Genomic DNA, 22,441 nt, shown 5'->3' with positions numbered 1-22,441 from the left:
GCAGGCTTCCCGCGGAGCAGGGAGCCTGATGCGGGGCTCGATCCCAGGACCCTGGGATCACGACCTGAGTCGAAGGCAAACGCTTAACCAACTGAGCCACCCAGGTGCCCCCATGGGATATTTTTGAAGATGCCCTCAAGGTACCCACAGATCATCCTTGTGATGGCTGTATTAGAACCTGGGAAACATCCCCTGGGCTCATCTCAGTTTTTGAGCACCTCCTTCTCTCAAGTTTACACAGTTGTACCAGGCACAGTGCACCCAGGGTTACAGAACATGGGAAGGGCTCTCGGCTAACAGTCCTAGCATCATCCAGACTGGTTTGGCTGGCCCCTGCCCCAGACCCTCCTGCCTACTTCCAGCCCAGTGGGTACCTGGCTCCTTGACCCTCCACCCAGGTCCCACCCAGTATGGCCTTAATTCTTCCTGAGGCCTGGCAGCTCCCGGCAGGCCCCCAGATGGGCCCCTGGCCTTGGTGAAGTGGGGCCCTGCCCCCTTCAGCTTCCCAGCCTTCCTGGAACCCTCTTGCCCAATATCGTGTGTGGTAATCATGCCCTTTGGCCCCACTCAGTTTTGCTGGCCACTGCCAAGTTCCCTCTGCCAGTTCTCAATGCTCTACCTCTAATGGAACCTTCATGAAATAAAAAGCTGCTACAAGCTTTTCTTCTCCAATCAGAATCCCTCTCCTGGGTGGTCTGCACTCTTCAGCAGAAGTGACCATGCATCCTCCTGTCCCTGTGTTGGGAGGAAGGTGGGTCTGGAGAAGGGACAGAGCTAAGATGCTCCAGGAGTAGGGACGGGGGTTAGGGGGTCTACATCCAGGAAGTGGTCCTGGGTGGCTCTGCCTTCATTAACCCGAGGCCACTCAGGATCTTCACTCAGGAAGGAGGAGCTGCTTCTCTCATGGCGGGGTGCCACTCGGGGCGCTGAGAGCCCAGTGGGGCTGGGAGCAAAGCAGGCGCGAGGTTGCTGCGGGGTGAGGGTCAGATACTGCACGACATTGGTGAGGACAGGGGTAGAGGGTGGCGCGTACCACCCACTGAGTGCTGAAAGAAGCAGCTGACCACGTCATCTCATGTACACACCCCGCCACCAGCCTACAGGGAAGGCCTAGTCCCATTTACTGTCTTGCAAATAAAGCCACACGGGTGCAAGCTCCCATTTACTGAGTACTTGTCGCAGGCCGGGTCACCGCTGAGGCACACCGTCTCCTGGTCCCTATTGTACAGGGTTGGGTCTTCAAGGTCACAGGGGTGGAAGCAGAGACGGCCACAGCGCGCTCTGCGACCCCTAAGTCCCCACTTCGGGGCGCTGGAAGTGGGATGAACCCAGCGGCTCGTTGTACAGACGGAGAAAAGCAAGGCCTGAGGAGGTCAGGTAACCTGTTCCAGGTCCCACAGCTCAGGCCAGATGCTGGGGAGGACCCAGCCACCCGGCCGCCCGGCTTCCTCCATGACACAACCACTTCCCCCGGCCACTCGAGCGTCTCACAGGGAGCCCCTCGGAAGCCCCGCAGCACCCAGCGCGGCCGACCGGACCGCGGAGAGCCGCTTGCCCGCCCACTTGGCTCTGAAGTCCCGCCCTATCCACGCTAACCAAGAAACCGTTCGGGAGGCCCCGCCTCCCCCCACCCTCCGGGCGACCCCGAGCTAGGGGGCGTGGTTTCGCGTGCGCCTCCGCCCCGCGCCCCTCGCCCGGGAGCCGACTGCGCGCGCGCGCGCCGAGGCCGCGGTGGTCTGGGGACCCCCCGCGCTGCCGGGCCTGACGAGGCTCGGGTCGGGCAGGGAAGGGGCGGCCGGGCGGACTTGGCCCCGCGCCCTCCGCCCCCGTCGCCCCCGGCTCCTCTCGGCGAAACCCGAGCGCGCGTCCGACGCGGGGCCGCGTGACGCGCACCTGTCGGGGCGGGCCGCGCCTGCGGAAGAGGATGCGCGGGGCCCCAGCCTGGCCCGAGCCCGGCCCGTCGCGCCGCGCGCCCCGCGCCGCCGCCGACATTTCCCGGAGAAGCGGCCGGCTCTGACGGGCGAGATGAAGTAAGCTGCCTCCCCCGCTGGGTCTCCGGCTGCTTCGGCCGCGGGCGTTGTTGGTAGGCGGCCGGCGGCTGCGCGCCCGCGCGGGGCCGAGCCCGAGATCGCTGGGCCCCGCGGCCCGGGAGGCTGGGCGCGCGCGGCGGGAGCTCCTCGGGCCTTTTGCCGGGAATCATCTCGCGTCTGTGCTCGGACTCCGGCTCCGGCGGGGGCCACAGCCCGCCCGAGTTCCCTCCCAGCCCCGCGCCCTCAAAATATCGTTCACTTCCTCCCCTGCAGATCCCTTGGCTGCAGGGGGCAGCCAGGCCCCTCGAGGCTAGTTAGAAGGGCCAGCGGCGTTCCTTTTCCTAGGCTTTCTGGAAGTTGGTTCAGTGAGAGGAGGAACTCCCGGTGCTTTTTTTCCCCTGGGATCAGCTTCATCTTTGGCATTAGCCCTCAGGTTCCAATCAGCGTTTGCAAGACACCGATCCAGTGAATAGTTTTCCAGAAGTGGATCTATCTGCATCCCTGAAAATCAGCTCACTTAAACTTGAATGTAGTCGGAAATGAGAACTTCTGGAAAGAACATAGACCTAAATTCTTTGCCCACCCAACCCCCTGTCCTCCCAACGGGGCCTGTGGCTCATGAAAGGGAACAAATTAGGGGAGACTGGTGTAGAGTGGGCATATTTTAAATTATTTTCTACATTCTCTGCAGTGATGGCTGGTGCTTAGACTTTTTGAGCTTATGAGGCTAATCTTTTGGTAAGTTTTAGGACCACCTGAGATAAAAATGCTCCTTGTTTGGCATGAACAGAGCTCATTTCTCAGAGTACTTTGTGAAACTTTTCTTTGAGGTACATGACTGCCCCACAAATAACCACTCTAGGCAAACATTCAAGTTATTTTTATCCAAATACTGGGGTTCACTAAGTTACTCTTACAGTCAGATGGTTTTAGGTCATCTAAAAGGGAAGCCAAGAGGCACCTTTGGTCATCAGTGGCCTAGCCACTTCTCACTTTATTCATGGAATTTGAACAAGGTAAGATGTCATTGATGCCAGATTTCCCCGTGATTTCTACCAGACCCTAACCCAGGGGCAGAGCAGGAAGTCTCGTTTTGCTTTTTGCTTCCTTGAGTTGGGAGCCAGGTGGCTCTCTGTCTGGGAGAGCTCTTAACACTATTGCCCCCTAAAGTATTTTCACAGCCATGATCTGGGTTTTTTTGGCCCAGTGTTGAAATGAGGCAGATGGATCCCCATTTCACAACTGGAGAAGAGGCCCTGGGTAGTTAGGTGAAAGGCCTATGGCTACAGAGTGAAGGGGTTTATGCCCCTATTCTTTAGGCCAGATTATAAATCCCTCAAGGGCTGGAGTGGGGACTTTGAACCTTTTTAGCATGATATTTCTTTGATTTTTCATCAGTATGATTGGAAGGTCATGAAGCTGTTGATGAGCTGTTCCTTGGCATTTTTTCTGTTGTGGGCTGCTTAATTAATCTTGTAGCAGTTCCAAGAAGCTAGCAAGAAAAGTACCTTTACCCATGATGCTGTTGGTTTAATAATGATAGAAGCTAACATTTCTCGGGCGCTTGCTGTATGCCAAGTATCTGCCACGTGCTTTATATGGATTGCCTCATTTTGCGCTTCTTATCGACTTGTTTTCCTACTCTGTGGTTGCAACACGTGAGAGAAGTAGACTATATACACCACCGTTGTTCCAGTCTCTTAGAGGAGCAGAATCGGTGTCCACACCAATACAGTGTTTTAAATTTCACCGCTTGGGGTTGTGGTCCGCGTTTTCCTGGTAGGTGGGAGGTCAGTGCTGAAGCCAGACTGCCCGCATTCACATCTGATCACCTCTGAGCTGCCCGTCCTTCAGTCATTTTCCCCTGTGCCACCTTGGTTTCCTCTGTACTCATTCTAAAAATGGGCATAATAGTGGTACCTGTCTCATAGGTTTTGGCAAGAATTTAACTCCAGGGATAAATGTGAAGCTCTCGTATCCGGTGTATAGTGAAATACTTGTAAATGTCTCTTTTATTATTAATAGTGTGACAGGAAGCTGTGTACTATGTCACAGCACTCGAGGTCAGCAGGAGGCGTGTCTTCCTTCATGCCACCATTCCGATGCAGAGAGCACCTGCACAGGTGACAGGGGTCTTCTACAGATGGGGTTTATTTGTTCGTTCAGCACATACTTAGAGTGCACCTTCTGTGTGCCGGGCCCTGTTTTGGATACTGAAGATAAGCACAAAACCCCCTGCCCTGGTCGGCACTCACATTCTTGAGGGGAGGGGCAACAGAGAATAAACCCAACAAATACACTTTCCACAGACAGTATATTAGAGACTGATACGTACTGCGGAGAGAAAGCAGGGAGTGAGATGGAGGTGGGAGGTTTGCGGTTTTACGGAGTCGGCTGAGGAAGCCTCACGGAGAAGGTGACATTTCAACAAAGAATTCAAGTCAGTGAGGGAGTGAACCGCGTGGACATCGGCAGGGAAAAGTAGGCCAGGCAGAGCAAACAGCAAGTACAAAGGCCCTGAGGTAGGAGGATGGGAGGCTGGAGCCCAGAGAGGGGCAACTGGCAGAAGAGATCAAGGAGGTAATGGGTAGGAGGCCATAAAAAGGCCACTGAGCGTCTTGTTCAGGGAAGAGCAGAAACGGGAGGCCAATTAGGTGGTTCCTACAGTAATCCAGACAGAGGCGATGGTGGTTAGAAGCAGAGTGCAGTTGTGGAAGGTGGTGAGTAGTTGTTTTTTTTGATGATAGAAATTACAGGATTTCCTAACAGATTGGATGACACCCCCCCCCCAAGTTTCTGCCCTCAGCACCTGGAAGGTTAGAGTTGCCATTTACTGAGGCTGGGGAAATCTGCATCTGGAGCAGGTTGGCGGAGAAGTCCGTTCCATTTTGAACATAGTGAGTCTCGTGGGCATCCAGCTAACGGTGTCAGAGTAGCAGCGGATTGGCTGAGCCTGGAGTTGAGGGGCAGAAAGCCTGGAATGGAGATGAAGACCTGGTGGTGTGTGCTGGTAAATGTGTAACGACTCCGGAGGGTGGGGGTTGGTGATGGGGAGGAAGCCTGATTTACAGCATTTGCCAGTATCTGTGGTGCAATATTCCTGCGCTGGCCATTGCAAACACCCCAGTACAGAATATCTTCATCTTACAGATACAGTAGATGTCAATAATGTCAAGAGCACAGGTGGAGAGTAAAATGTAGTCAAATAATTAGGAAATGATGAGCAATAATAAGTATTTATTGCTTTTGTTTTTAATACAATTTATTTGGTTATAAACTTGTGCGATTTGGTTTTTAATAATGGCTGTGTTTAATAGCTGGCTTGAAAAATTCCTGCAAATGCAGCAGTTGAATCTTGTGTGCGGTACAAGGCGGCTGCAGCACCCCCCGGGGTCACAGGGACCCGAGGCACCTAAAGAGGTGATGGGTCTAAGGATTCTCTGAGATCAGGGAGGGAAAGGGGCCCCAGAGTCTGATCTTGCAACTCTTGTCCCCAGTCTAGCCCCAAGGGGAACAAGTAGGGAAGGGGTACAGGTCTCACAGCAGCTGAAGGGCTTGGCTTGCATGGCCGTGTTTGGTGCCCATGGGCCCGAACAAGGAGAGTGCAGGAAAAACGCTTGAGTGAGTGATTATAGAGGGGACTGGGCACATCCCCTCCCGCTTTGGTTAGAAATGATCTTCAGTTTGAACTCTTGTTTACTCCCACATGTTCTTTCGACAGTTCCAAACTCCCAGGCTGTGATTTGAAGAAAACTTCCCTCCTTCCTGCTTGGCAAACAGAAGGTAGAGGTCAGAGGTGTCAGTGTGGCATGGGGAAAGGGAACAGGGCTGCAGCAGCCACTGACCTTTAGCTCCCCGCTCCTTTCTCCCGCCCCTTGTGTGCTGGGAAGAGAGGACCAGAGCTGTTTCCTCCTGTGGTTTACCAGACACCGCCCTGCCCCCGGAGCCCCAGCACACGCTGCGTCCGTGCTAGGACGGGTCAGGCCCGGCTGCAGGGGTGCTCCCCGGAAACAAAGACTGGAACCCTGATTCTGATCCAAACCCTCCGGCTGGCCAGGTCAGCGCTCCCAGCTTTGGGAATGTTGGCAGAGCTGTACTTTAAAAGGTGAGTCCCCCAGGATGCCTGACGGGCACCCCTCCGGCTGGGTTGGGGGCCTGAAAGCTGCCCAGGGCTGTGGCCATGTGCCCCGTCAGGCCTGCCGCCAAGATGAGCCTGTCCGAAGAAGGTCTTTTCTCCTCCCCGGAGGCGGCCCCCACGGCACCTGCGCTTCCGGGGTGTAGTGTGTTTCTGGCAAGTACCTTCAATAAGAATTGTTGTAAATGAAATTGCACCCTCCACACGCTTAAGTTAGGGCTACAGAGAGTTTTGTCTGAGCTTCTGAGTGACACGTAGTTATCAGCCCCTCATTTCCTGTTGAGTCCTCTTTCCCTGGCCCTGCCGCCCGCCCAGGTCTAAGGTGCTGAGCCCTGAACTGCCCCTTGCAAAGGCGGAGCGCTGGCATCTCCCTGATAATAGAGGGCTTGTCCCCCTCCATGGGGAGCACGCGATCTGGGGGCAGCGAAGGGGCTGTCCTCCAGCGAAGCCTCTTCTGTCGCAGACGAGGAACCAAGGCCTAGGCCGGAGCTCCTCAAACTTTTCACCAGTGGTTTTCTTATTTACTTACTCATTAAAAACAGAAGCCGTTCACGGCAGTGCCAGCTGTTGGAAGGCCACCTCCGTGCTCGGGGCTCACTTCAGCGTGTAACTTTAGGAGGCGTCCTTGGGCCGGTCCTCCGGGAGCCGGTGCAGAGGTGGGAGGCCATGCCGCAGACGGCCCCGGGGGATGCGTGCGAGCCATCTGCTTTCCCTGTTGCCTCACCCCTGCTCGTGGGCTGGGGCCCCGTTCTTTTTTCTTTTTTTTTTTTTAAGATTTTTATTTATTTGACAGAGACAGCGAGAGCAGGAACACAAGCAGGGGGAGTGGGAGAGGGAGAAGCAGGCTCCCCGCCGAGCAGGGAGCCCGATGCGGGGCTCGATCCCAGGACCCTGAGATCATGACCTGAGCCGAAGGCAGCCCCTTAACCGACTGAGCCACCCAGGCGCCCCTGGGGCCCCGTTCTTGACTTGGGTGGGCGGCTTCTCTGAGCCTGTTTGTGTCCCTGTCGGGGCAGCGGGGAGGACAGCTGTACCCGTTGCTGTCTGCCCCCCCTCAGGGCAGGGCGTCGGGCCCGGGCTGGGAGTGGGACGTGAGAGCCAGTTTGCTCCTCCGCGCTGCCTCCTGCAGCCCCCGAGAGCAGGGGCGTGCGCAGGTTCTCCCGACAGCAGTGGCCTTGTGCCCTTCGGAGCCACGAGGGGCCTTCCGTTTAGCAAAGGTGGTTAACATCTGCATAGGGAGTTGTCACCCGGGTCACCACAGCTCATCCTTCCAACCCCCCTTTTAGTTCGGTGCTATTGGCCCTGTTTCATAGTTAGGAAATGTGGGCCCAAACTGAGTAGGTGACTTAAGTAGATCCCACAGCTGGGAGGAGGTCTTGAGCCTGGTCCTCTGCCCCAAGTGCCACGTTCCCCCATTTGACTGAGGAAGCTGCTGAGCACAGTGACTGGGGGCTCCGGCTTTGGGACATGCCGATTCTGCAGTCTTCCGGGGTGGGGGTCGAGGTACTGGCCCTTGGGGCTCTCTCGCCTGCCTGTCCGGGCTCTGAGGTTCCTGAGCTCCTCCTCTTGTGCCCGGCACGTCCAGGGCCCTGGCTGCCCGTACCGGATCAGGAGCTCTGAGATGCAGCTTGCCAGCTGGAGGCTCCTCCTTCTCCAGGCTGTTCTCTGGGCTTCAGATTTCTCGTTGCCTCTTTCCCGCACTGACCTTGCAGCTTTTTCTTCCCTCCAGACAGGGGCGATTGCCAGTTCAGGAAGAAATGCATGAAGGGCCAAGGACGGGGATTGGGAAGCAGGAGAAGAAAGTAGAGTGGTCCTGTGGCCCATCTGATTTGGGAGTGAGTGTGCAGGTGAAGGGAGTGGACGGGGAAGCCTGGGAGGCCACGCAGCTGGTCCCTGGATCCTCCGGTTAAAGCCCCAGTAGTGGAAATGTCTGGTATGCAGATACTGCTGTTGGACCCTCACCTTGGTTTGGCTGCTGACTGAGAGAGATGAGGAAGAAGCAGAGGGAGAAGTGGGGTGCGGGGTGCTGCTGTCAGTCAGAGGGCAGCTCCGGTCCCTCAAGATGGAGGACAGTATAGGGATGCAGGAAGGTAGGCTGGCCAGGTATCTCTCTAAACCTCAGTTTCCCTACCCGAACAACAGATTAGAGCCTCATCGTTGAGGGTCGCGTTACTCCTTCATCTGGAAACGCCTGCTGTCAGTAATCTTGAATCCTCCTTCCCTGCTCCAGCGCCCCAGGCTGGGCTCCATTGTCCCACTATTTCTGAGAGCCGAGTTGCTGACCATGATTACTTTCCCCGTCACCACTTCTCCCTTTCCCTCAAAGCACGGGCCTTGCTGGGAAACTGGAACAGGAGAGCCGCAGAGTAAGAATGGGGCACATTAAGCCCCACAGCCTTGGTCAGAACAGAAGGCAAGTGAAAGCAAGGCCTCTGGTGCATTTGTGGCAGGTCCGAGGCCTCTGCCCTTTCATACGTGTCAGCTGCTTTAAATGAGGCTGGAAACCAGCCAAGATGTGAGGCTCCCCTCGGGGAGGCTGCGGCATGCGCTTGCGGGGTGGCAGCGTGGGGGCCAGAGAGCCTGGTGCCTTTCCGGCTCCCCGCTTCCTCTCCCGGGCCCCTTCACCACCCGAGCCTCAGCTTTGCTCCCTGCAGAAGGGAAGCGATCATAGTATCCACTCCACTGGTGTTTTTTCAGAGCTTTTCTCTGGACGCACTAGATCTTCTGCGCATAAGGACTTAGTTCAGTGTTGATGTTGTCATTTGCAGACCACATTGCTTCTGTAGTCCTTCCTGGGTGGTAGGCGGTGTCCTGAGCATTTATAAATACTAACTCATTTGTCCTTATACTAACCGTATGGCGTAGGTCACTGTTACCCCCACTTCAGATGAGGAAACTGAGGTATGGAGAGGCTAAGTAATTGTCCAAGGTCCAACAGTAAGGAGTTGAGCTGGGATTCAACCTCAGTCGGTTCCAGAGACTATGTTTTTATTTTATTATTTTATTTTAATTAATTAGTTAATTTAAAGTAGGACTCACACCCAGCATGGAGCCCAGTGTGGGGCCTGAGCTCATGTCCCTGAGACCAAGACCTGAGCTGAGACCAAGAGTTGGACGGACTCTTAACTGACTGAGCCACCCAGGCGCCCCCAGCGTCTATGTTTTTGATCACTACACTGTAGCAGTTACTAGTCATTGTTTTGTGCTTGGAGCCCAGTGGACATGGGAAAAGCAAAGGGAGGAGTGAGAGGGGCTGAGCATATCTTCTCGTAGTTCCAGCCATCACCGGAGGGCCTGCTGCCTATTCCTGAGCTGCCCCGATGGTCCTGGTGCCCTGCGCTCATGGACGAGACTGGCCGTGGTCAGAGAGTGGACAGCTCCAATCCCGTGGCCGCCCTGCGGGCCTCCCTGGTGCTTCCTGCAGCACAGTGGCCCGTCTCTAGCAAGTGGCCTACCACCTTCCCGGCCATAGTCCCTGTTTACAGGGTAGGCTACCCACCAGCTTCCTGGCACAGAAGCCAAGCTGCTGCGGAGGGAGGGGCAAGCTATGGGATTATAACATTTTTCTGAGAAAAAACACGTGGTGGTTTTTTGCCAGGCAGGAAATGTTTGATAGCCTAGAGATGTGTTTACCTCCACATCCCAGCCACCTGAACCATGTCTGATCCTTCCTTGTTCCTTGTCTGTCTTACCTCTGCCCAGGCGCCCTGGCTGTTGGAAGATGCTCACAGTGGCGATGTGCATGGCCTTTGTGGCTTGCCTGCAGGCCCAGGAGCTCCAGGGACATGTCTCCGTTATCCTGCTGGGAGCGACTGGGGACCTGGCCAAAAAATACTTATGGCAGGGACTGTTCCAGCTGTACCTGGATGAGGTGGGGAAGGGCTACAGTTTCAGCTTCCATGGGGCTGCCCTCACGTCCACCAAGCAGGGCCAGGAGTTCATCACCAAGGTCCTGGAGTCCCTCTCCTGCCCCGAGGACATGGTGCCCGGGCGCTGTGCCCAACTCAGGGGCCAGTTCCAGCAGCTGAGCCAATACCGCCATCTGAGGACGAGTGAAGACTACATGGCCCTGAGCAAGGACATTGAAGCACAGCTCGAACACAAAGGCCTCCGGGAGGCCGGCAGGGTTTTCTACTTCTCGGTGCCACCCTTCGCCTATGCGGATATTGCTCGCAGCATCAACAGCAGCTGCCGCCCGGGCCCGGGTGCCTGGCTGCGGGTTGTCCTGGAGAAGCCCTTTGGCCACGACCGCCTCTCAGCCCAGCAGCTGGCCACGGAACTTGGGAGCTTTTTCCAAGAGGAGGAGATGTACCGGGTGGACCATTACCTGGGCAAGCAGGTGAGCTTCAGCGGGGAGCTTGCCAGGGTTGGAGTGAGCTGGACGTGGGTGGACCCCATGGACAGAGCCACACTGGTGCTTGTGGGATGAGGCCCCGAGCCATTGTGAAATCGGAGCTCCCGTGGTTGTCCTAAAGGTGGGCAAGTGGTGAGAGGCTGAAGGAAAAGCCGAGCAGCAAGGGCAGGATGCGTGGCCCTTGTGCACGCAGCCAGAGCTTTGTTTCTCATTGCCCTGAGTCCTCTGTGCAGGTGTCGGCCTGGCTTCCAGTGGGTCGTGGTGTGGGAACTAACTTCACACCCATCTGCCCTTTTTCAGTATCTCTGTCTTCCTGAGTTTTGTTTTGAGCCAGAAGGCTGGTAACAAGATCCTACAGTGAGCAGGGACCCTAAGTCCATTCTTCCCAGCCAGGTTCTGTGGAGCCTGGGGCTGAGCTCCTGGGTGATGCGGGCCGGCTGGCCACTTCACTCTGAGCATGCCCTCCGAGTGCCTCCGGAACATCTTTTCCTAGAAACCGCAGCAGAGGGCATACTGCGCGGTCTTCTCTGGTGTGGACCAGGCTGGTGAACCCAGGACCCTGTGGGTGGGCACCTCATAGTCTTCCAGGACAGAGGCATCACCTTCTAGCCAGCCCTGTTTGGAGCTGCAAGGTTCCCAGAGTGTGCCTCAGACCTGCATCTGACCTGGTGAGGTGTTCTCTTGTTTCTGGGAAAATGAGAAGAGAACACTTCCTGAATGTATCCAGTCTGAAGTTTTTCTTGCTCCATTTTTGGTGTTAAAATATCTTTCATGAAAAGTTGACGGTAATAGAAGGTAAGTAATCTTAAATATTTTTTTTTCCTTGCAAAATAAAAAGCTGGATACCCTTGTGGAGGTCACTTAACAGTTTTTGGAGTCTGTATGGAGCTGTGAAGTCCTAAGGCCCAGGGACAATGGCGCCTGAAAGCATCTTCTCTGAGCAGGGTTAGAGAAGTTGGGGCCTTTCCTTAGGGTCAGGATTCCTTCTTCACCCTGAGAACCGGCAGCATAACCGGTCTCCTTCCCTGGCAGGCCGTTGCTCAGATCCTGCCTTTCCGAGACCAGAACCGCAAGGCCTTGGACGGCCTCTGGAACCGGCACCACGTGGAGCGGGTGGAGATCGTCATGAAGGAGACCGTGGATGCAGAGGGTGCGTGAGTGGTCCCCCCGCTCCGAGGCCCCCACCTGCCCTGCGCCTGGTGAGGTGTTGGGTCAGGCAGGGCTGGAGGATCTCTGCCCAGCGTCTGCGCCTTGGCTGGTGCTTCTCAGAGGGAGGTTTGTGCTGGCGTGTGGTCTCCCTCCAGGGCCTGCCGTGTGCCCAGGTCTGGACCGTGCTAACCCCTGGGGGGTCTGCAGGCAGAGCCCCGCGTGGTGCTCCCTGCCTTCAGGGAACACAGACCTGGCAGGTAACCTGAGTCTTACGTGGACGTGGTGCAGACCCTCCGAGCTGCGTGAGGGCTCCTCAGACTTTGTGCAGGTGGCACCGTCTGCCTCGAGGCTTCTCCTCACCTGCTCCTCACCTCCATCCCTCCTGTTTGTCGGTTCCTAGCTCGGCTGCCGCTCTCTCGGGGAGCTTTGCTCAGGGGCCTGCTCGACAAGGTCCACTCCCCTCAGGCCCTCAGAGCGCCACGTGCCTCCCTTCTCCGCCCTCCAGGCTTTCCTGGGTCTCCTCTGGGCCCAGTGCGCCTCTCTCACCAGACCCTGGGCGCCGGGCCCCTCTCTGGCTCCCGGCACCACGTCAGACGTCCGAATAAACACCGAACGAATGAGCAGTGGTGACCTGGGGGCGTGGGGCCTGTCCCTGCCGGGTGGCCTCAACCCATCACTTGCTCATCGGTGAGGTGGCATGTCGATGCCAGCAGCAGCCCCTGAGGCTCCCCGGGGCTCCCCACCTGTTGGGAGCGTGTTGTTATGGTCAAGGCGTCCGTTCTTACCCAAGACAGTAAAAGCTAATTCTTCTTATGTCAGTCCCCCCAGTGGCCGAATGAGCTGGGTCCTATTGTTAGCTCCCACCTACAGATGTGGTTTGGTGATGTGCCCAAGGTCCCGGGGCAGGAAGTGGTGGGGCCAGGTCCTCGGGGTATGGTCTGGCTCTGCACCCAGTCCGTCCCGCTCGCTGCTCTCTGCAGTCTGAGCTGGAGTGCCCGGGGCCACTGTCCCCACCCCACAGTGTGCCCCTGGGCCTTCAGACCCAGATGGGGGTCTGGGAGGTCTGTCTCCTTCTATTTGCCTTTTCCTCTTCTTCTTTCTCCTTCCCTTGGTTGCTCTCTCCAGCTTCTCTCCCTTCCTCTTCAAGTGTGTATCCAGTGCTGGAGGCTCTGTGTGAGGGTGTGAGGTTCACTGGGAGAGGGTATCTTGGTACAGACTCCAAAATGAGTGACACAGGCAGGCAGTGGGGGGTGGGGGCCTGGGGCCGGGCTCCGTGAGCCAGGCCTGAGGGCATTGCTGTCCTTGAGGGGCGCTCGCTTTCTCCAATCCGGAGCCCATACCAGAACAGAGGCCCTCTCCCCACTGCACTGAGCCTTTGTGGGTCTCAGGAACCTGCCCTGACCCTTCCATATTTCCCTCCTGTCCTCAGCAGGGGCTCAGGGGAGGGTTTCCTCCTCGTGCCTGTGTCCTTGTGGGGGTGAGCGCTGGGCCTTGCTCTTGCTTCATCTGCAGAGAGGTGAACTTCAGATCTGGCGCTGAGAGCGTGGGGCGGGATGGGAAGGTGCCGCTGTCACCCTTCTGTAGGCCGGCTCCAGTCTCTGCCTGGACTTGGCTCAGCCACCGGCAGGGCTGGGACACCGGGACCTCCCCTGCCGCCCCCGTTTCTGGCAAGTAGTTCCTGTGCCCACCCTGGGCTGGGGAAGAGCTGTGATGTCTGGAGTTACCAGTTGTACTGTTGCCCTTTATTCCTTCCAACCCTCCCACGCCATTTCCCTTTTGGTTTCTGATGTCATTTGTAGGTTTTGTTGTTGTTGTTGTTGTTGTTGTTGTTGTTGTTGTTGTTCGGCGGGATCCCTACGGAGCCAGGGGCCAGGCAAATTGCAGGCCTGCTTATCCCAGCAAAGGTACTTTTGGATTTTGGAGAAAGGAAAGGAGAAGTCACGACAGAAAGGCAGGCAGTGGCCTGGGCAGGTCTATTGGCCAAGGCCTGGCCTGAGGCAGGGGGAAGCTCAGGTTTGGATAGCGGGAGACAGCTGAGGTCCAGGAGGGAGGGCACAGTGGCTCTGCCTTCAGGGCTGCTGGGTGGGACCAGAGCAGAGGCCCAGCTGCCTGCAGGGTGTGGGTTCTGAGGGGAAGGTCTCACTGCTGCCATGACCCAGAGCACAAGACTTTTTTCAGTTCAACCCGGAGGCACAGAGAGACCCAGAGCAGGCAGGCGGCAGGGGACCCACTGGCCCCTGAGGGGCTTGGGACCAGTAAGGGTGTGGCCAGCCGGCTGGGTCAGCTGCCTGTCCTTGTCGGAGATGGCCGGTGGGACTGCAGCTGTCCTGGGGGTTGGATCTCCTTGGTCGGCCTGTTTGCCTGCCAGTTGCATGCTCGGGCCCAGACCAGGGTAACAAGGGCTGACTTCCTGCTACTGTGCTCATCCCCATAGCAACTGGGGCCTCTGGCAACAGTGAGTTCTCCCTGTCGCCTGGGCCTTGGGGACCCAGAAGGATGAGCATTCTCTGCATGCCGAGAAAGTAGCCTGGTGCAGCTCTGGAGGCCCAAACACTGATCCTCACTGTCCCCTCGGGGTGATGCTTTGGAGCCCGTCCCTCAGGGGGCCCCTTATAGACAGACGTTAGTTCAGGCTGGAGAGAGAGGACAGGAGATGTGGGCCCTGCAGCCACCCCCCATGGCCAGGGAGCCCTGTGACCGGCACATCAGGCCTGGGCTGTGCCTTCTCCTGGGACTGGGGGTGGGAAGTGGGCGGGAGGAAGGCCTGCCCTCCTGCGGGGGGTCACGGCGCCTTGCGGTGGTTCCGTGTGCTTAGCGGGCCAGCTGCGGCAGTGAGGCTGGACGTGGCCTGGATGTTTCTGAGGCGGGATTTAGAGCTCAGCAGTCTGACAGGAAGCTTCAGAAGGGCCGATCCCCTCACCGGATCCCCCACCGCTGCCAGGGTCTGCGCAGCCCTTGCAGACTCCTGTGTAGGGAGGCTCCGGAGTGGCCCGGCTCCTGGTGGCACGCCAGGCCTGGGGAACGGAGTGCTCCTGGCCCCGAGCTGCTGCAGGCCCCGGGAAGGGGACTTCTGAGCCGCAAGGTCACCCCCCAAACTTCCGAGTGGGTGAGGCTGGCTGCCCCCCCTCCGCGGCCGTGTGAGCCCGGGCGAGTCTGCTGCAGTGTCCCGGCGCGCACAGCAGGATAGAGACAGCAGGGAGGGGAGAGCATCCTTCCCTGGTCCCAGGGCACCTCCCCCCCGCTCCCCTCAGTCTCGTCTGGGGCACCGCTCTCAGAGTCACAGAAACCCTGGGGGGCCGGGGTCTCCTGAAGCTGCAGCACCCTGGGCTGTACGAGGAGTGACCTTGGCTGGGCCACTCAGCCGCGGGGTAGAGATGACCCCTGCTGGCCCTCATTGTGGCCGCTGGGAGGCCCCGCGGGAAGGAGGGCTGTGTCACGAGTGGCCTGAGGGGCAGCCGTCCGGGCTGGGCTGCCCTCTCTTCTGGGGGCGCGGGAATGTGATCCAAGGTCTGTGGCCCCTCCAAACCCCAGCCTCTGACCACTGCGCCTGTGGCCGCGGGGTCTGTACGGACCCTTGGTGGTTGGCTTCCTGCCAGGGTGTGCTCGGAGCGTCTCTGCATCTCTTTGCTGCCCTACTTTCCCCTCTGGGGGGAAGGCTTTTTTTTTTTTTCTTTTGGCAGGAAGAAAGAGGGAGACTTCCCGAGGGTGGTGTAGCTGTCCCTGCCTGGGAGGGTCCCTGTTCCCACACTGGGGAAGGAGCGTGGTGCATGCTGACCCCTGAGGGTCGGAATGGCCGGGTCGTGCCTCTCACACAGGGACCAAGGCAGCCTGGGTCCTCCCAGGTGCGCGCCACCTGTCCCGCCGTCCAGCCTGGCGTGTCCCCTCCTGCGGGGCTGTCTGCAAGGTGAGCTCAGGGCAGGCTGCCCAGCCTCCGGCCGGCCTGCTCTCTCCTCGGCCCTCCCCGCTTTTTATTTTTAGTTATCCCCAAAGGTATTGGGAGGGAGCACAGCGAGCTTTCAGTTTTGTTGTTCTTAACTCCATGTGTTCCTGGGAAAACCCGGATCTCCCACGGCATGGAGGCAATGGGGAGGGGGTTTCTGGTCCCAGTTGTGAGGGGTGCATCCTCAGCACATCTCTGGATAATGGTGCTGACCCCCATTACTCTTTCTCTCTCTCTCTCTCTCTCGGGGTTGTTTTAAGGATTAAATGAAATCACATACATGGAAATGCTTTACAAATGGAAATGCTGTTCTTCCAAGTCAGCAAGGAGGGGAAGTGGCAGTGTTCGCGCCGTCCCCGTGACTTCTCTGTGACCCGTGCTGGCGGATGAATAGACCCCGAGTTGGTCCGAAACACCCTTTGTGTCCGTCCGTTCCTCACCCAGTATCGTCTCTCTGTCATAGATGTGCGTGAACATGTATTTAAACTTCCGTGTTTCAATAGTCTGTTCAGTGTATAAGTTCTGCATTTCTGTTCAGTTTTGTTTGTATCACGGAAAATGAGTTGCCCTATTATGAGGCATTTTGGCTGTTTTCACTTTTTGCTATTTTATTTATTTATTTATTTATTTTTTTTTTTTTTTAAAGATTTTATTTATTTATTTGAGAGAGAGAATGAGAGAGACAGAGAGCATGAGAAGGAGGAGGGTCAGAGGGAGAAGCAGACTCCCTGCCGAGCAGGGAGCCCGATGCGGGACTCGATCCTGGGACTCCAGGATCATGACCTGAGCCGAAGGCAGTCGCTTAACCAACTGAGCCACCCAGGCGCCCTTCACTTTTTGCTATTTTAAATAGTACGTTGCAAGCTTTTAAAAAATTAGGTTGTAATTCACGTACCATAAAATTTACCCTTTTAAAGTGTACAATTCAGTAGTTGTTAACACATTCACAAAGGTGTTCAACCACTATCATTCTAGAACATTTATGAGCATTTAAAAAAATATTTTTCCTTTGAAGATGGTTATGAAGTGGGGTTACTAGGCCACAAGGTGGAGATGACTTTATAGCTCCTGTTACATCTTATTAGACTGTTTTCTAGAACATCTGCAACAGTGTGTCCATACCTAGTTTTCCTATAGCTTTGCCGGAACCGGGTGCTGCTGTCCCTCCTGTCCTTGCCTGTTTGGGGGGTTTGTGGGAGTCCTCTTTTTTTTTTTTAAGATTTTAAGTAATCTCTACACCCAACGTGGGGCTCAAACTCATAACCCCGAGATCAAGAGTTGCACGTTCTACTGGCTGAGCCAGCCGGGCACCCCGTGGGAGCCTTCTTCAAGGACGCGGGACACAGCTTCTCTCGCCTTCCATGGGATGCTACCCGATGAAGGTTTGAGGGGCAGCACAGCGAGGGGCAAACCGGTGGGTCTTCATGCTGGTGATCCTGTGATCTTGTGATCTTGGGTAGCGCTGGACTTGAGCCATTGGGAAGCCAGGTTTATGGGGGTCTTGCTTCCAGTTGTCCAACCTGGTCGAGCTTTTTTCTGCCCTTGTTTATACATCATTGAGTTTTTCACCCTCAACTTTCAATCTGGGAAAGGATACCAGGAGTCAAAATAGCTCATTTTCAGGAAAAATCAGTCCACGATAATTGGTGGTCACTAGGGAAAAATGGAGTGGTTGGCATGGTCAGGAGAGCCGGCCCCGACTCGACGTCCTGCCTGTGGCTGGCCGCGTGGCTTCTCCCGGAGGGGTGAAAAGGCAGAAGGAACCGGGAAGGGATGGAAGGCTGTGCTAAACACGGGCGCCCCCTGAAGCTTGCAATTAAGGAATAGAGGAAGCTCTCTTTTACACAGCGGGTAGCAAACCTGTGAAATGCAGTCTCCCCATGGATTGAGAGAGGATAAAAATAGGAAGAGGGCTACTGAGGGGTTTGCTAAACTAATGAATAGCAAACAGATAACAGGGCTTTTAAGGACTCTGCTGTGTTCTCTCCCTCAAAAATTCATCTGTTCTTATTCTAACTGGTGTAAGGTGGTATCTCAATGTGGTTTTCATTTGGAGAGGTTGTGGAGAAAGGGGAACCCTCTTACACTGTTGGTGGGAATGCAAGTTGGTACAGCCACTTTGGAAAACAGTGTGGAGGTGCCTCAAAAATTTAAAAATAGAGCTACCCTATGACCCAGCAATTGCACTACTGGGTATTTACCCCAAAGACACAGATGTAGTGAAAAGAAGGGCCATATGCACCCCAATGTTCATAGCAGCAATGTCTGCAATAGCCAAACTGTGGAAAGAGCCGAGATGCCCTTCAACAGATGAATGGATAAAGATGTGGTCCATATATACAATGGACTATTACTCAGCCATCAGAAAGGATGAATACCCAACTTTTACATCAACATGGATGGGACTGGAGGAGATTCTGCTAAGTGAAATAAGTCAAGCAGAGAAAGTCAATTATCATATGGTTTCATTATTTGTGGAACATAAGGAATAGCATGGAGGACATTAGGAGAAGGAAGGGAAAAATGGGGGGGAGAATTGGAGGGAGAGATGAACCGTGAAAGACTATGGACTCTGAGAGACAAACAGGGTTTTAGAGGGGAGTGGGGAGGGGGGATTGGTTAGCCTGGTGATGGGTACTAAGGAGGGCACGTACTGCATGGAGCACTGGGTGTTTTATGAAAACAATGGATCGTGGATCACCATATCAAAAACTAATGATGTATGGTGACTAACATAACATAATAAAATTTTTTTAAAAATTCATCTGTTCTTAAAGCTTTAACTATCCCATTTATACTCTCAAACCTGTAATTCACTGATTCCAGGACATACTTTTTTTTTTTTTTTTTTTACATTTGAACATCTCCGAAGTTGCGTGTACCACTGATGGGGCGCCGTGGTCGACGTGGCCAGCGGCCTGTCCATTTCTTGGTGGTTGTAAAACAGTGATGCTTTCGCCATCGTGGGCATTTTGGATCTGATGAAATCCAGTGTATCCCTGGCATTCGTTGCCTATACAAGCTCGAGTCTTCTACCTCTAGCCGGCCTTCTCGATATTGTCACTGGATGTCACCACTGCAGACTCAGCAAATTTCGAAGATAAACCGTCATTGAATTTCTCTCAGGAAACACCAGCTACGTTTTCTGACTTCTTTATTTCCAGATGATGACGGAGCCCCTCTCTTGCAGCTCCTATAATAATACAGATGCTAGCCGGGATCTACCAGCCACTCCTGTGTGCCAGGCACCGTTCCAAGCCCTGTAGATGTGTTAACTCATTCATGCTCACGGCAGCCCTACAAGGGAGGGGTGCCACTAGCCCCCATTTACGTGTGAGTTAGGGCTGCTCACGTGGGGCTGCAGAGCTGAAAGGCGGCAGAGCGGGTACTTGAACCCTGCACCCTGGCTCCAGAGACCGCACTCCAGGTCACGACTCCGAACGGCCTCTCAGATCCAGCCAGGCCCCACACAGCCTTTCCTCATCCCCTGACTAATGACTGCGTTTTCGCCGTTACTTCATTTGCTGTGGCCCTTGTTACTTCCCGCATTTGCCCCGAATGCTGTCTTGCTGGTTACATCACCACCGGCCCCCTTGCTGTAAGCCCGTCTTGCAGGTAGATTGGAGATGGCCTCTTCCCACGGCACCTCTGGCGTGGTTCCCCTTCCTGCTCTAACACTTGCTTTAAAAAGTCTTATTCGAAATACAGTTCCCCTATCAGACAATTTACCCATTTAAAGCATATAATCCAGGGGATTTTAGAGCATTCACAGCCGTGCATCCACCACAGTCAATCTTAGAAGGTTTTTATCATCCTCAAAAGAAGCCCTGTACCCCTTATCCTCGTCCACATTCCCTCCCAGCCCCACGCAGCCGCCGACCCACTTTCTCTGTCTGTGGATTCCTGCCACATCGTCTAAGTGACCTCACGCAGTGGGTGGCCTTTTGTGTTCAGCTCCTCTCGCTGAGCGCATGGTGTCAGGTGCATCCCTGTGGCCGTGCACACCAGACCTTCTTTCTTTCTTGTGAGTAATATTCAACAGAATATTGGATAGACCACATTTTATTCATCCATTCGTCAGCTGACGGACACTTGGGTTGTTTCTACTCCTCGGCCGTTGGGAGTAGTTCGTGTACGTGTGTCCGCGTGCACGTATGTTTTCATTTCTGTTGCACGTGCACGTAGGAGTGAAATTGCTGGATCACACGGTAATTCTGTTTAACTGAGGTCAAGAACTTTTAACAGCCCCTCGGACTTCTCAGCCTAGTTTCTAAGGCCCTTTCCATCCGTTCTTGATTTCTGCTCTTCTGAATCACAGACTCGCTGCTTCTGCCAGGCCGGGCTTACCATTGTCAGACGAACTGTGTGTTGGGGTCTCTGTCCTCTGGTTCATGATAAGCACCCCAGCTAGGATGTGGCCCAGGGCAGAGTCTGCTCACATATGTATTTCTTTGAGATACACAGTATTTAAAAAAAAAATCAATTATTTGTGCACACTTAAAAATCACGAGATTTCTGGGGCACCTGGGTGGCTCAGTCAGTTAAGCATCTGGTTTTGGTTTCGGCTCAGGTCATGATCTCGAGGTTGTGGGATCGAGCCCCGCGTCGGGCTCTGTGCTCAATGCAGAGTCTGCTTCAGATGCTTCTCAACCATACTGTAAGAACTCTGAAGACCAGAACCCTGTGGGGCTGGGGGAGCCCAGTCATTGTTTCAGTAGGGGGTGCTTTGGGCATTTGGGCTGGCACCATTGGGCTGGATTGTCCTGCTCTTTCAGGGTTTAGCATGGCTGGCCAGAGCTGCACCCTCAGGTTCTGGCTGAGAACAAAAGAGTCAGACTCCTACTACTGAGGACAACGGTGCCTTCCTACAAGCGGGCTCCTGGCTTCATTTCTTGCCCCACGACCCAGGTGCTCCATCAGGTATGACATCATATTGGGCTGCATTCAGGGCACGTTCTGCCAGTCACGGCTGGTCCTCCTTGCCATCCAGCTGGCATGAGTGAGCACCACGGGCCTGGTTGGGGCAGGTGGCTCAGGACTGGTGCCGAGGACCCTGGGTGGCCCCTGTAGGGGAGTGTGCAGGCCCAAGCAGGTCTAAACTAGGGGCCGCTTCTTTCTGCTCCTTTGAATTAAATATTGACTAGATAAAAAAGAATTCTTACTAAATATGTGTAGCATGAAAAAGTACGATATAACAAACACCAGTGTACCCACCAAGCCATTTTTTAAAAAGAGCTTTATTGTGTCCTTCCCCAAATCTTATCCTATTTTCTCTCCTTTACTATTCCAGATTTTGGGTAGGTCACTCCCTTGCTTCTCTTTATTGTTTCTATGTAGGTCTGATTTCCTAGACAATATGTTGTTTAATTTTGAAGACGACACATACTGTATGTGTGCATGTGTGTGTGAGAGAGAGAGAGAGAGAGAGAGAGTGTGGATCTTTTTGTTCCTTTATCCTGCATTTAGGATAACCTCTTCAGATCTGTCTTCCAATGACTGACTCTTTTTACCTGTTTCTAATCCATAAACCCATCCACTGAATTTCTAATTTCCAATTGCATTTTTCATTTATCGAAGTTCTATGTACACCAGTCCTCTTATATCCTGTTTTCAAAATTAGTTTTTATGTTATCAAACCGAGCATGTTTCTTTCTGTCCACATTACGATTTTGCGAGTGTGGACGTTCCTGCTCTCTGCCGTCCGGTGTCCCGTGGCGTGGCCGTGCGGCTGCGTCAGGTGCCAGGCGCACAGTGGTGGCAGACCGGTGAGCCCCCACTCTGCTGGAGCTTCGGATGTGGCAGGGAGAGGACAGACGGACACCGAGTCAGTCAGCCGGGCTTGCGGGAGACAGGGCCCCCAGGAGCGCAGGCCAAGGGGTCCGTGACAGCCTCTAGAAGCCGAGACCTGAGGGACAGGCAGGAGTTACTGGGTGAAGGAACCAGGCCCGAGTTCCAGCTGATCACACAAGGCCTTTGACAGATGATGACTCCTCCTGCCATGATGTCCGGCTCTCTCCGTGACGCTCTGAGTTGGCCTGGGTGTCGGCAAGCTGGCCGAGTATGAACCATGCCCTGTGCCCTATTGTGCATTTGAAGCGTAAGCTGTGAGACTGTGGGATTGTACGTATTTGAGTCACTGCCGATCAGGCCTCATGCTGAGTTCTGGGGGACGCAGAGTGCTGTCGCAAGTGCTGGCCCCGCTCCTGACTTGGCCTGTGCTGGCCTGAGACATTCGACTCTGCCGTCCGGGCTGGAGCAGGCGTGGTGGTGGGAGCTACCCCGCGGGATCCTGGGAGGGCGAGCGGGAGGGGTGCGGTGAGCACCGGGCTGCCACCGTGGGGCTCTGTGCCCCGTGTCCTCGGTGTTATTCTCCCTTACCCGCACAGGGACCCTGTCCACCCGCCAACCTGCTGTCTTCAGCTTAGACACACACAGAACGGAACTCATGGTTCCCCTCAGACTGGTCCTCTCTCGGGGTCCCCCCCACTGCCCATCCTTTGCGTAGGCCCCAATTCTAGCCCCTCCCCTGGGCTCAGGCTTGTCACCAGCGGGCAGCAGCCAGTGACTTCCGATTCCACAACAGATCGTCCACTCCCTCCGGCTCCTCTGCTGCCCCTTCAGCTCCAGCCCGGTTGCCTTCCCTCGGGGCCACTGGCCACCGCGGAGCCTCGTCCTCGGGGTGCCACATAGCCTCCTCGGGGCACCGCATAGCCGCCTCCTTGGGCTCGTTGCTTCTGCATCCGTTCTTCCCCCAGCGGGAATATACACCAGATCTTGTCTTTTCCTGCCTCAGATTCTCCACTCGCTTCCCTGAACGTAGAACCTGGTGCCAC

General features: G+C 55.3%; 1 protein-coding gene across 1 annotated transcript in view; it reads left to right on the top strand.

The window, feature by feature from the left end:
• Positions 1-1,742: 1,742 nt before the first annotated feature.
• The window catches only part of H6PD (hexose-6-phosphate dehydrogenase/glucose 1-dehydrogenase), a 29,651-nt gene continuing 8,952 nt past the window's right edge, over positions 1,743-22,441 (top strand). Inside the window, exons 1-3 of the mRNA XM_032394146.1 lie at positions 1,743-2,030; positions 9,868-10,504; positions 11,552-11,669. Coding sequence (XP_032250037.1) covers positions 2,026-2,030; positions 9,868-10,504; positions 11,552-11,669 — 760 coding nt within the window. The 5' untranslated portion in view covers positions 1,743-2,025. The remainder of the gene's footprint in view (positions 2,031-9,867; positions 10,505-11,551; positions 11,670-22,441) is intronic.

Source organism: Phoca vitulina, unplaced genomic scaffold, assembly GCF_004348235.1.
Source record: "Phoca vitulina isolate PV1807 unplaced genomic scaffold, GSC_HSeal_1.0 scaffold2, whole genome shotgun sequence".
Lineage (NCBI taxonomy): Eukaryota > Metazoa > Chordata > Mammalia > Carnivora > Phocidae > Phoca > Phoca vitulina.
Note: the sequence above shows the minus strand (reverse complement) of the source record. Positions and strands in the feature narration are given on the sequence as shown.